This window comes from Cebus imitator, unplaced genomic scaffold (assembly GCF_001604975.1).
Source record: "Cebus imitator isolate Cc_AM_T3 unplaced genomic scaffold, Cebus_imitator-1.0 Scaffold38, whole genome shotgun sequence".
Classification (NCBI taxonomy): domain Eukaryota; kingdom Metazoa; phylum Chordata; class Mammalia; order Primates; family Cebidae; genus Cebus; species Cebus imitator.
Window position 1 is genome coordinate 11287031 of NW_016107353.1, and position 14548 is coordinate 11301578.

General features: G+C 44.1%; 1 protein-coding gene and 1 pseudogene across 1 annotated transcript in view; one reads left to right on the forward strand and one right to left on the reverse strand.

Annotated features, from left to right (window-relative positions):
* The window catches only part of LOC119470708 (zinc finger protein 726-like), a 561873-nt gene extending 556823 nt beyond the window's left edge, over nt 1-5050 (reverse strand). Inside the window, exon 1 of the mRNA XM_037737410.1 lies at nt 4944-5050. Coding sequence (XP_037593338.1) covers nt 4944-4973 — 30 coding nt within the window. The 5' untranslated portion in view covers nt 4974-5050. The remainder of the gene's footprint in view (nt 1-4943) is intronic.
* Nucleotides 1-14548, forward strand: part of LOC108301910 — a 101280-nt pseudogene that overhangs the window by 31929 nt on the left and 54803 nt on the right.

Sequence of the window (14548 nt, forward strand, 5' to 3'; positions counted from 1 at the left end):
AAAAAAGAAAGAAACAAGTTTATAGAAAAAAAAGACCTGAATTTAAAAGTAGACAAAAAATATGAAAAAGATGTTTTTTAAAAGACATACATGTGACTGACTAATAAGCATATGAAAAATGCTCATCACTAATGATTAGAGAAATTCAAAGAAAAACCACAATGAAATATTATCTCACACCAGCGAGAATGGCTAGTATAATACAAAGTCAAAAGTGGCCGGGCGTGGTGGCTCACACCTGTAATCCAAGCACTTTGGTGGCCAAGGCGGGCGGATCACCTGAGGTCGGGAGTTCAAGACCAGCTTGACCCACAAACCCCGTCTTTAAAAAAGAAAAAAAGAAAGTCAAAAGATAACAGATGTTGGCAAGGTTACAGAGAAACGGGAATGTTTATACAATGCCAGTGGGAATGTAAATTAGTTCAACCATTGTGAAAAAATAAAAAGTTCAACCATTGTGAAAAGCAATGTGTTGATTCCTCATAGAACTAAAACAAGAATTACCTTTTGACCCAGCAACCTCATAATTTGGCATGTACCCAGTAAAATATAAATTATTCTAAAGACATACACATCTTCATTGCAGCACTATTCACAATAGCAAAGACATGGAATCAACCTAAGTACTTATCAATTGTATACTGCATAGAGAAAATATGGTATAGTTGGGCATGGTGGCTCACATCTGTAATCTCAGAACTTTGGGAGGCCAAGGCAGGTAAACTGCCTGAGCTCAAAAGTTTGAGACCAGCTAGGGCAACAGAGCAAAATCCCATTTCTACAAAAAATACAAAAAAAATAACCAGGCCTGCTAGTGTGTGTCTGCAGTCCCAGCTACTTGGGGGGAGGGCTAAAGTAGAAGAGGATTGCTTGAGCCCACGCCATTGAGGCTGCAATGAGCTGAGATCACGCCACTGCATTCCAGTCTGGGCAACGGAGTGAGACCCTGTTCTCAAAAATAAAATAAAAAGTTTAATAAAAATAAAATATGGTACATAAATAGTATAGAATACTGTGTGGTCATTAAAACACACACACACACACGCCCATGTTCTTTGAAGCAACATGGATGAAGCTGGAAACTACTCTTAGAAAACTAATGAAGCAGCAGAAAACCAGATGCATGTTATATCTAAGTACAAGCTGAATAATAAGAACACAGGAACACAGACAAGAACAGAGACTGAGGCCTAGTTGAGATTGAAGAATGGGAGGATAAAGGGGATCAAAAAAAAAAAAAAAAACACTTTTTGGTGCCATGCTTAGTACCTCAGTGACAAAATAATCTGCACACCAAACTCCCATACACAGTTTTAGCTGTATAAAAAACCTACATGTGTACCCTTGAGACAAAAATAAAAGGTAAACAAAAATCTATGAGTGCGAAACAGTGCGATGTAGGCGGAAGAACTGGTCTGTGCTACAGACAGCGGCTCAGGTGGAGGTATACTCTGATGCATGTTTGTTTTTATGCAGGCAGATGAGATTAAGAACAGGTGGTCCAGAACCCTCAGTTGTTGAGGTTGAGGTTGCTGTGGCAGATTCAGTGTCTGGGAGTGGGGATATGCAAGGAGACTTGCAGACACTTTTGTAGGTTTTTGCCAAGAAACACTAGAATCAAAAATGCTGTTGTGAAATTTCTCTGAGTGGTGCCTTGTCCTGGGAGAGGTGTGGACACATTAATATCTAATGGGTAAGCCTGTGAGTGAGTGGGAATCCCGTGGTGACAGCTGTGGGAAAAGGGGGTCTGCTATCAGAGTTTCGTTCCTCTGAGTTTTTATCCTCTTAAATCCTGGGAGGAGACATGGAATCACAGGACAATGGGCAGACCTGGAATCACAGGACAATGGGCAGTGACAGCCTGTGTACAGGGGAGCAGAGCCTTCCATTCCCAGACAACCAGAGTTTGATTCCAGGCCAGGCCTCTGTAATATCTTTTTTCCTGTACCAAATCTGTAGTTTGCTGAACACCAAGGCTTTCTCCAACACCAACTCACTGACTAACATTTGAATTTGAATTCTGATACTATGCAGAGTCAGCACAGACCCTGATTCAGGGCTCAGCCTCACAACACTGTCCTAATGGCAGATACCAGTCACAAAACCCATAGGCCTATCTATGCTCCTGAACTACTGTTTAAAAATTGTGGACTCCCATAACCTCCCTCAAGTTTCATAATTTGATAGAGCTACTCACACAACTCAGCAAAACACTGTAGTTACATTTACCAGCTTATTATAGAAAATACAACTAAGAAAAAGTCATATATAGGAAATGTGGCCTGGGGTGGAGGCTCACACCTGTAATTCCAGCACTTTGGGTGGATCACCTGAGGTCAGGAGTTTGAGACCAGCCTGACCAACACAGAGAAACTCTGTCTCTACTAAAAATACAAAAAATTAGCCAGGCATGGTGGCGCATGTCTGTAATCCCAGCTATTCAGGAGGCTGAGGTAAAAGAATCCCTTGAACCTGGGAGGCAGAGGTTGCGGTGATCCCAGATCATGCCATTACACTACAGCCGGGGCAACAAAAGGGAGGGAGGGAGGGAGGAAAGGAACGAAGGAAGGGAGGGAGGAAGGGAGGGAGGGAAGAGGATAAAGTAAAAATGGGTAAAGATGAAGTACCTAGATAATCCTGGTAACTAGCTATGATTTAGCTATCTTTTTGTGTTCTCCAGAAACAGTTTATGGAAAGAAACAAGCTTTCCTTTATGACTTAGTTGGGGCTTTTTTCTGATCTATCACATAGCCAGACATAGACTCTGCACATTATCTTCTTCTTCTCCTCACTTTAAAAAAATCAGCTGAATTTTTCTTCAGTGGTCAAAGAAAATACTTTTTAATCAAACTTCACTTAAGTTTGTCTCCTGCCCACAGGCTCCTGAACATTCAGCTACACTCAATCTGAGTCAAAATACAACCCTATGTTATGTCCTTCCTAAGGACATGCTGACTTCAGGGTAACACATTAATGTAGAATCCAATTTTTTCACCTCTCATTTGCCATTTACCTTCTACCTTCTTTGTAATCTTGTTTGCTCCTTCCTATAAAAGAAAGCCCTTGTCTGTCTGACTTTGCAAGTTTTACAGATCTTATATTAGGTATTTTCTTCTGTTGCAATACTCCTTTGGAATTATTTTTTTTAGACAAAGTCTCACTCTGTCACCCAGGCTAGAGTGTACTGGCATATTCTTGGCTCAGTGCAACCTCCACCTCCCAGGTTCAAGCTATTCTTCTTTGCCTCAGCCTTTCGAGTAGCTGGGACTTCAGGTGCATGCCACCACACCTGGCTAATTTTTGTCTTTTTAGTAGAATTGGGATTTCACTATGTTGGCCAGGCTGGTCTTGAACTCCTGACCTTGTGATCCACCTGCCTCAGCTTTCCAAAGTGCTATGATGACATGTGTGAGCCACTGATCTCAGCTGGAATTTATTTTTTTTACATAAATCTAACTTTGCTTTGCGTTAAACAATCTAGAAACTGCTTCAAAACAATAACAACTTCACAGAAATCCTACCAGTTATTTTCCTTCTTATCCTTAACTGCATTTGCCTGTGGGTCCCCAGCTTTACGGGGTTCTGTAGCTTCTCTTACTATAAAGGATTCTTCCACGGCTGGGGTGAGTAGGCTGGGACATCTTCAAGGGAGTCTCTTTAGAAAACAATTAATTGGGCTGTTAATAACCTTCTTTTGGAGGTTTAATATTAGCCTTAGATTGGAGGCACTAGGCTCAAGCTTTTATTTCCATGTCACAGTTATTTACTTTGTTTTTGAAACTACGTGTGTGAAAAATTCAGCAACAATACTCAAACACAATGTTTATCTAAAGGGATGAAATTATAAGGTGCTTACATTTTACACCTCAATGAGAAAAGCAAAAGTATCTATTCCTTTCGGACAATATATGTCTTATTCTAAATTTTTTCATTAAAAATATATATTAAACAATTTCATATGGGAACATTTCTAGGAGGTACCAAGTTTTATCTCATAAAATTTAGCATGAAACTCAGAAGTCAAGATAACAGGATACAGAACAGAGATATTCACTGTCACAAATTTACCCTGCAAAAAGAAGAAGTGATATTTTTATGACTCTACATAACTCACCAGTTGTCTACCACATTTTCTTGTGGAAATGTTTTGCTTTGTTTTGTTTTGTTTTTGAGGAGTGTCGCTCTTTTGCCCAAGCTGGAGTGAAGTGGCAAAATCTCCGCTCAATGCAACATCCGCCTCCTGGGTTCAAGCGATTCTCTGGCCTCAGCCTCCCCAGTAGCTGGGATTGTATACTCCCACCACCACGCCTGGCTAATTTTTGTATTGTTGGTATAGACAGGGTTTTGCCATTTTGGCCAGCTAGTCTCGAAATCCCGACCTCAGATGATCCGCTGGCCTTGGCCTCTCCAAGTGCTGGGATGACAGGTGTGAGCTACTGCGCCTTACCGGAAATGTATTCATTTTCTACAGCCAAAATGCAGGAGAGATTTTCCCTATTGTTTTTCTTGGTAGCATTTTCAAAGCAAAGCCTTGTAATTCTGCTTGAAATCACCCAGTCATAAAAAACATTTTCGCAATAACTCCCGTAAAGTTTTAATAAGAGAAAAGAGAAACTGAGAACTCCATAAACCAAAGGTCTTCCCATTCATGACCTGCAACCAAGTCAGGAATCTCCCCTGACGACCCTCCCTTGGTCCCTGGGAGAGACAAGCTAGAAGAGAGGTAGCTCTGCGCGTGCAGAGCTGCCCAGAGAGGGCTTCAGGCCAGGGCACAGTCACTGCGCGGTCGCCATCTTATTGCTGAAGGGGACAGAGGCCGATCTGGGAAGGAGAACTCCGGGCACAAATTATGGAGCTGTTTGCGGGGAGGCCTGAGTCCGCCACAGCCACTTCCCACCGGTTCCAGCAAACCCTTTCCCCGACGTCGGACCCGGCACTCACACCATTTCTAGGCTTCCAGGGGGTCCTGGCATCTTAGCTGTGGATCTCCAGTACCAGCAGGTCACAAGGCCACGGAGGTTGGGCCTATAGTGGCAGCGAAGACGAGACCGGAAACTCTGCCTCCAGCAAGACACAAAGCCGCCGCCACAACCCAGAAGCCGCCCTTGTCGCTGCAGCTGCGTGCCTGATTGGACGGTTCTCAGGGCAGCGTCGCTCATTGGATGAGGTTTAAGACCCGAGACCTGAGTGACAGAAGACATGACCAAACGCTGATTAATTGAAGAAAGAGTGACAGCCGAAGGTGCAGCCTTTTCAGGCAAGACTACTCCTACCCGAGCTGAGCCAGGTCCACCCCAGAGGGTGCTGCCTTTAGCCTTGTGTATAAGGCCTTGTGTATTTGTAAATTATATACTGTATGGCTGCTCACATATTAAAAGAATACAATAAAAATTATTTTTTTTAACTTCATTTTTATGTAAACTTTCTGGCTTCTGGTCCTTTGAGCAGGCAGCCTGAGATTGTTTCATTTCGTTTTGTTTTGTTTTGTTTTGTTTTGTTTTGTGTTGTATTGAAAAGGAGTCCTGCCCTGTCGCCCAGGCTGGAGTGCAATGACACCATCTCGGCTCACTGCAACCTCCGCCTCCCGGGTTCCAGTGATTGTCCTGCCTAGTAGCTGGGATTACACGCACGGGCCACCACACTGGCTAATTTATTTGCATTTTAGTAGAGGCGGGGTTTGAAGCTCCCCGCAGACACATGCAACTTTTAGAAAGAAGTTTTTGTCTGGGCAGTCGCTAGGTAATCCTAGCACTTTGGGGAGCTGAGGTGGAGCATTGCTTGAACCCAGGAGTTTGTGACCAGCCTGGCCTACATGGTGAAACCCCCTCTGTACAAAAAACTCAAAAATTAGCTGGATGTGGTGGCACGTGCCTGTGGTCCCAGCTACTCAGAAGACAGAGGTGGGAGGTTAGCTGGAGCCCAGGCGGTCAAGGCTACAGTGAGTTGTGATTGCCACTGCACTCCTGCTTGGGTGACAGAGTGAGACCCTGTTTTAGAAAAAATCAAAAACAAACCAAATATAACGTCTGTGCACTACACACTAGACTTCTTTCCAAAGGGTTATATAACACTATACTTTCACCAGCAATGTATCAGACTACTCATTTCCTACACATTCACTATTAAGGAATTAAGGAAATTCGCAGTTAAGGAAACTTAGTAGGCATGAATTGTCCAAACCCAAAGAAAGGTTTGACTCTAGCCCAACTCCTGGAAAGTGACCTCTCAGTCCTTGGAATATCTTGCCTGTCTGGTGTTACCGACACCAGACAGTCTATGTTAACAATGTGATTTATTATGGGGACCTTGGACCATGCAGTGTAGTGTCAGCTTCACTTTAGGAAGGTGGACACAGAGAAACTAAGGTCATTCAGATGGGTGCTCTCGTCCATGTGACCAGCCCCCAATGAAACCTTCAACACCAAGGCTCAGGTAAGCTTCTTGTTTGCCAGTACTTTCTGTGTGTTAACACATATCGCTGGGGAATTCAGCACTGTCCACATGATGCCCCTGGGAGAGGACAACTGGAAGCTTGTGCTTGGTCTCTCCTGGACTCTGCCCTATGCAGCCTTTTCTGCTGCAGATTTTAATCTGTATCTTTTTTTTTTTTTTAACAGTCCAGGGGTCTTTTTTTTTTTTTTTTTTAACACCTATTATGCCATGAATTCATAGGGAATAGGTTCCAGCAGCTCAGGCTCCTTCCCATTGCTTCTCACAAAGTGTGCTTCTCTGCGTGGAGCAGGCTGGCGCTTCAGTTGGACCCAGGTACCTTTCTCTTTGGCTTCTTTCTTTTTCTGATCATTTTCCTTCACACGTTTTAGGAAGCTCTCTCAGCTGTTAGAGTGCTTGATGTGCTCAATATGCACATTAATTCTCTTGGCAAGAATCTTGCCCTTAACGTGTTTGTTTACAACAATGCCAACAGCATGCTGGGTAATGTTGTAGACTCTTCCAGTTTTGCCATGATAACATTCGTGGGGCATTCCTTTTTGAACAGTCCCCATTCCCTTGATGTCTACAATATCACCTTTCTTACAGATCCGCATATACGTGGCCAAAGGGACAACTCCATGTTTTCTAAAAAACCTAGAGAACACATATAGAGAGTACCTCTCCTCTTTCCCTTTGTGTTCGTCATTTTGGTGAATTTCTGGAAGATGGTGGTTCCTGCCGAAAGGCTAATCTGTATCTTTTTGTTGTAATAAACTATAACCATGAGTGTAACAGATGGGCTCAGTTTTGTGAGTCCTTCTAGTTAATCACTGAATCTTTGGGACCCCAAATCACAACTTTTTCTGTTCTCTAATTAAATTGTACATGTTACGTAGGAAACCTATGCACATAATTGAAAAATCAAACGCTAAGAGATTCTCATGCAGTCTACTGCCTAACCCTGTTTCTCTAATGCTCCCAGATATACTCCCTAAATAATCAAATGCTTACATTTTCTAAACTATTTCTAATCTCTACATCTGAGTGATTATTTCTGTATTATATAATAGGGAGATCCTACCCCTTCTCAATATGTCAACTTGGTATATTATCTGATGACTTCCTGTTCTAATAGGTGATGATTTGTCTGACATCCCCCCTTACCTCAGTGTCTGGGCCACTTTCCAAATATGGTGCTCTCACTATTTTTCAATGGCCTTGGTTACCTTCCACAACGTTCAACAATTATACCTCATTCATTTATTGTTAATTTTCTCAGTCTTTAGGTTTAGGGGATACATGTGCAGGCTTGTTACATGGGTAAATTGCATGTCACTAGGGCTTGGTTTACAAATTATATCATCATCCAGTTAGTGACCACAGTACCCAATTTTTGTTTTGTTTTGTTTTGTTTTTTAAGATGGGATTTCACCGTGATGGCCAGGCTGGTCTTGAACTCCTGACCTCAGGTGATCCACCCACCTTGGCCTCCCAAAGTGCTAGGATTACAGGCGTGAGCCACCACGCCCGGCCCCCAATAGTTTTTTGACCCATGCCACCCTCCCCACTCAAGCAGGCCCCAGTGTCTATTGTTTCCCTTTCTGTTTCCATGTGTACTCAATGTTTAGCTCCCACTTATAGGTGAGAACATGGGGTATTGGGTTTCCTGATGATGCATTAATTTGTTTAGGATAATGGCCTCCAGCTGCATCCGTGTTGCTGTAAAAGACATAGTTTCCTTTTTTTACATCGATTTTTAAAGAATGCATTTAAAATACATAGAGTGTCTGATCAAAATAGCATTTGAAACATATTATAAAAGTTAGTTTATGAGAACAGGCATGGTGGCTCATGCCTGTAATTCCAACACTATGGGAGGCCATGGCGGGCTAATTACGAGGTCAGGAGTTTGAGACAACCCTGATTAACATGGTGAAACCCTGTCTCTACTAAAAATACAAAAATTAGCTGGGTGTGGTGGCACAGGCCTGTAATCCCAGCTACTCAGGAGGCTGAGAAAGGAGAATTGCTTGAACCCAGGAGGTGGAGGGTCCAGCGAGTGGAGATTGCACCACTGCACTCCTGCCTGGGCAACAGAGCAAGACTCCATCTCAAAAATAAATAAATAAAGTTAGTTTGTTACAAAAATAGTGTCCAGATACTATTATATGTTTATTATATGTTTTATATGTTCTGAGTGAGCATATAAAGTAAGATTACTGTATCAACTCTTCCAGATAAAGAAAATACGTTAAAAATATGTGGCTAAGGTTATTAGCTGAAAATAAGTGAAAATAAGTTTATTTGCACAGATAATAAAAATGCTTTTCAAACTGGATAAAAAATACAAAATGTGTCACTGAAAAAAGTCAGAAAATGTACACTATCTAAAGATAAACAACTCTGTGCTACAAAAGTTATGCAGCATAGAGGAGGCGTTACCAGTGGAGGGTGTCCAGTTTCTTGGCATTTTGAACAAAGAGTTAGACAATCCCAGCACTTTGGGAGGCCGAGGTGGGCGGATTATGAGGTTAGGAGTTCAAGACCAGCCTGACCAACATGGTGAAACCTTATCTACTGAAAATACAAAAATTAGCTGGGCGTGGTGGAAAGTGACTGTAATCCCAACTACTGAGGACGCTGAGGCAGGAGAATTGCTTGAACCTGGGAAGCGGATGTTGCAGTGAACCAAGATCTCACCACTGCCCTCCTGCCTGGGTAAGAGAGTAAGACTCTGTCTCTACCAAAAAATAAAAATAAAAAAAGAGTTAGACAAAATGCACAGACAAGCAAAAAAAGAACGAAGCAACAAAAGCAGAGATTTATTGAAAACCAAAGTGCACTCCACAGGGTAAGAGCGAGGCCAAGTACAGAGGTTCAAGAGCCCGGTTATAGAATTTTCTCATGTTTAAACATCCTCCAGAGGTTTCCATTGACCATTTCATGTATGCCCGATGTGCACAAAGAGGGTGAAGTTACAGTCATTTACCCAGTGTATACCCTATGTAAATGGAGAGAATATTTTCTGTCATAGCTAAAGTGTTTTCATTTGCTTTAGTTCTGGGAAGTCTGCATGTATGAGTCTTATGTTCCCTGCCTTAGACCCTATTCTCCTGCCTCGGTATCATATATAAATATCAAATACTTAAATGTATTTTTTTTCAGACAGGATCTCAATCGCTCACCCAGGCTGGAGTGCAGGGGCTTGATCACTGCTCACTGCAGCCTTGACCCACTGGGCTCAGGTTATTCTCACATCTCAGCTTCTTAATTGGCTGGGATACAGGTACATGCCACCATACCTAGCTAATTTTTGTGTGTGTATTTTTGTAGAGATGGGTCGGGCACGGTGGGTCACGCCTGTAATCCTACCACTTTGGGAGGCTGAGGCAGGTGGATCTCTTTAGTTCAGGAGTTCAAGACAAGCTGGACCAACATGGTGAAACACCATCTCTACTGAAAATACAGAAAATTAGCTGGGTGTGGTGGCTCGTGCCTGTTATCCCAGCTATTCGGAAGGCTGAGATGGGAGAATTGCTTGAACCTGGGAGGCAGATGTTGCAGTGAGCTTTGATCCTGCCACTGCACTCCAGCCTGATTTAAAGTATTATCAGTAGTAATTAATTATCAGTAGTAATTGTAATTATTACCTAAAATTGTTATATGCCACAGAAGTAACCAAATTTCCCTGTAAATTGTGTCTTTAACTATGACTGTTGTAAGACTTTGGTCATCCACTGTTGTCTTACTTTTATCCTTTTCAAAAAGTGACCTTATGGGCTGGGCGCGGTGGCTCACACCTATAATCCCAACACTTTGGGAGGCCGAGGCGGTTGGATCACCTGAAGTCAGGAGTTCGAGACCAGCCTGGCCAACATGATGAAACCCTGTCTTTACTAAAAATACAAAACATTAGCCGAGTGTGGTGGTGGGCACCTGAGAGCTGTAATCCCAGCTTCTCAGGAGGCTAAGGCAGAAGAACCACTTGAACCCAGGAGGAAGAGGTTGCAGTGAGCTGAGATCCCACCACTGCACTCCAGCCTGGGTGACAGAGCAAGACACTGTCTCAAATATATATATATGTTTATATATCAATTCCTCTAGCCAAGTATAATAAAGCTAAAACTTATTTTGCAAATGAGTTCATCCTGTGATTTGTCTTTAGTGAAAATGGAACTAAAGAGAGAAAAACTTCTGTGTCAGAATAAACTCTAGTACACACTTGTAATTAGATTCTGGTCTTGCCTGATGTTTCTTCAATTTTTATTATTTTTTACAGTTTGGAATAAATTCTAAAACTTCTCTGGCTACAAGTCTCAAAAATAATGTATTTTTTTAAATTTTTTTCTTTATTTTCTTTCTTTTTTTTTTAGACGGAGTCTCGCTCTGTCGCCCAGACTGGTGTGCAGTGGTGTGATCTCAGCTCACTGCAACCTCGCCTCCTGGGTTCAAGCTACTCTCCAGCGTCAGCCTCCTGAGCAGCTGGAATTACAGGCACACGCCTGGCTAATTTTTGTATTTTAGTAGAGACAGGGTTTCGCCATGTTGGTCAGGCTGGTCTCGAACTCCTGACCTCGTGATCCATTTGCCTCGGTGCTGGAATTACAGGCATGAGCCACCGAGCTCTGTCTTTTTTTAATTTATTTTTATTTTTGGCAGAATCTTGCTCTGTAGCCCCAGGCTGGAGTGCGGTGCCAGATACTGGCTCACTGCAACCTCCAACTCCCTGGTTCAAGTGATTCTTCTGCCTCAGCCTCCTGAGTGGCTGGGATTACAGGCGTGCACCACCACGCCCAGTTAATTTTTGTATTTTTAGTAGAGACGGGGTTTCACCATGTTGGCCAGGATGGTCTCAATCTCCTGACCTCTTGATCTGCCTGCCTCGGCCTCCCAGAGTGCTGGGATTAAAGGTGTGAGCCACTGAGCCCTCTTTTCATTTCTTTCTTCATTTATTTTTCTGATTTGAAATAACTAAAACCTAAGTTGTGCTTTCATAAAGCCCTACGAACTTAAGCTAGACAAACTTAAACTTTAGAAAAATATGAAAGCAACTTATTTAAATTAATAAAACGCTTTTAAACCTGCCTACTGATCTAAAGACGTCAGAGTAATATGGCCTATATTGATTTTGAAAATTATTCTTTTTTTGTTTTATTTTTTTGTTTTCATTGTTTTTCTTTCTTTTCCTGTTTCTCTTTGAAGGATGTGAGACTTCACAACCTGTTAAAAACAATCTTTCTGGCCAGGCGGATCACCTGAGGTCAGGAGTTTGAGACCAGCCTAACTAACATGGAGAAACCCTGTTTCTATTAAAAATACAGAATTAGCCAAGCATGGTGGCGCATGCCTGTAATCACAGCTACTCGGGAGGCTGAGGCAGGAGAATCGCTTGAACCCCGGAGGTGGAGGTTACGGTGAGCCGAGGCCATTACACTCCAGCCTGGGCAACAAGAGCAAAACTCTGTTTCAAAAAAGAAAAAAAAAAAGAAAAGAAAAAAAAATTTTCTAATAATGTGGGACCCACCCTTCTAAGAATAAACTGTTCCAGCCATAAGAGATTAGACAAAATCTGAAACCAGAGACTAATTTTTTCCTAAAATGCTTTATCTGAAAGATTTTTAAAATAAAAGAAAATAAACATGTAAAGAAAATAAATCTCTTGACCCGAAAATCACCAAGCTGAAAGGAAAAGCCAGCCTGGAAACTTGCCTCCCATTCTATTTCCAAACAAGACAGCTACAAAGATAGAAAAATTTCATACAACCCTCACGTTTTGCCCACAACAGAAATTCCTTGTGTACAAAGGACAGGCAGAACTCAAAAGTTATCCCGCTGCTCACCTGAGATAAATGCATCTCTGATTGTTTCCTTCGCCCTATTGTTTCACTAAGCCAGACTAAGACATAAGTGACTCTCTCTGTAAATTGCATATTCAGTGAAAGGCTAATTAGAAACAAACAAACAAAAAAACAAAAAGCCATTTGTCCTTTAGCTACCTACCGCCTGGAAGCTCCCACGCTGCTTCACGTTGCCCCACCTTTCTGGACAATGTACAAGTTTCATGTATTGATTGATGTCTCCTGTCTCCCTAAAATGTATAAAACCAAGCTGTGCCCCAACCATCTTGGTCACATGTTGTCAGCACCTCCTGAGGCTGTGTCACAGGTGTGTCCTTAACTTTGGCAAAATAAGCTTTCTAAGTTGAGACTTGTCTGAGATACTTTTGGATTCACACTAATTTCAGGTAGAATTTAAAATTCTTATCATAGAAACAAAAGAACTAATTAAACTGAGAAAAATTAATAAAAGTGTGCTCAAATTTACTGACAGAATTATGGGTAAATCTAACTAATTAGATTCTATCTGTTTTAAGTAAATAAGGTAAAAAAATAATTACGAAGGAGGCTTTACTTTTGGGAAATCAAAAAGCCGCTTTTGACCAGTTGTTCCTCAGGCGTACACACCCCGGTCCCCGGACACCTGCCAGGACGGCCGGCCTCAGTACCTGGAGAATGGGGTCCCTACGGTCTGGGGTTGGGGTCTGGGTTCAGGCCCGGCGCGGTGGCCTTGGGTCGTGCCCGCCCTGCCGGGGTCCCCCAGCCCAAGGCACCAAGCGGGTGCGGGGCGGGCGGGCAGAGCCATGCAGGGTGCGGGCGGGGCTGGGTGTCGGGTGCTTGGATTCGGAGCAATCCCAGCCATGGGACCCGCTGGGACCGTCCTTCTGCTCTGGGAAAATTGCCTCCGCTGTCCCTGCCAGTGGTAGTCATGGGCGCTCTGCCTTGTAACCCCCACCATGGAGCCGGGCAGGGCGGGAGAGCCGCGGGTGGGGAGGGACCAGCCAGCGCAGGAGGGGTGGCCCTGCAGGCAATGCGGGCACTGGAAAGGGAGCCTGGGTGAAGAAAAAGGGCTGGCGGGTGATCGTCCCCACCGCGCCAGCCCCCAGGCTTTGCTGCTGCCCCTCCCCGAAATTTACAGCAAGGGCAGGCGCACTGGTGTTTGGTGCCTGGAGCCACAGGGTCCTCACCCAAGTGAGAAGGCCCGCTGAGGGTCCCGCCACAGTCCGGCCCCCAGACCCTAGATCCTGGCCAGATTTGCCAAAGTCAGAGGCTGCAGTTTGGAGGGCGGATGTGAGGGTGTCAGCTGAGCCTAGCCCCTGCTCGGCGGTGGCCAGCCTAATGCTGTGACACTCTCTGGAGCCCGCACTGCTCCCATCCTGCTGTCAAGCTCGCTGGGCTAAGGGATCCGTCTGCCCCTAGAGGTGCGCACCCAACGCCAGGCAGAGGGTGCAGATGTGGGGCTGCTGGCGGTCAAGGTCCCCAAAGAAGAGGAGGGTCTTTTAGGAGGGGCCACGGGGCCACCGAAGGGGAGGGGAATGTGCCCCGAGCCCACCTTGCAAAGGCTCTCTGGTCCCCAAGGGGTGACACCTTCCGCTTCCAGTCAAGTCTGGGATGGAGCGCTTCCAGCGTGTTACAGACAAGGGGCGCAAGCTAACCCCTTTCCCCTACTCTGATTGCTCTGCAGCTGCATTCCTGAGCCCCTGCCTAGGCGCCACATCAAGGCTGCCAGACTTGCTGCAATTAAGCAAAGCCTGATTACAGCCATCCGGGCAGCATGGGCAGCTCGAGGGAGGACAGAGAAAACATATGTTGGTTATCCATACTTGCAAATTTCTGTTTAACACATACCGGGAAAAAAAAACAAAAAACCTCCTGGCTTCTCTCTCTTTTTTTTTTTTAAAGACTGCCAACCACAAAAGTCACAAGATAATGTACTGTGGGTCTGTTACAAGTTAACAAACTGTGTGCCTGTTACCAGCGGATAGATTACCTCAGTCCTAAAAGCCTTTTATGCCTTCCCCTCACCCCGTATAAACCGCTAGTTGTGTAAGCTCAGGGCTGCCTCCTCTGACTGTTACCGAGCAGCCTGGCAGGTTAATAAAATTTTGGTGCCTGACTTTGGGTCTATTCTCCTCTCTCTGGGCTACCCTTACACAGTGCTGCCTGCCCGGCACCTGCGATCCAGACTCCTTGCCGCCAAACAGGAATCCTGTCACTCTCGGGGGGCGGTGGAGGGTGGTGGTGGGGAGCACAGAAACCCCCACCCTTTGCCTGGTAGT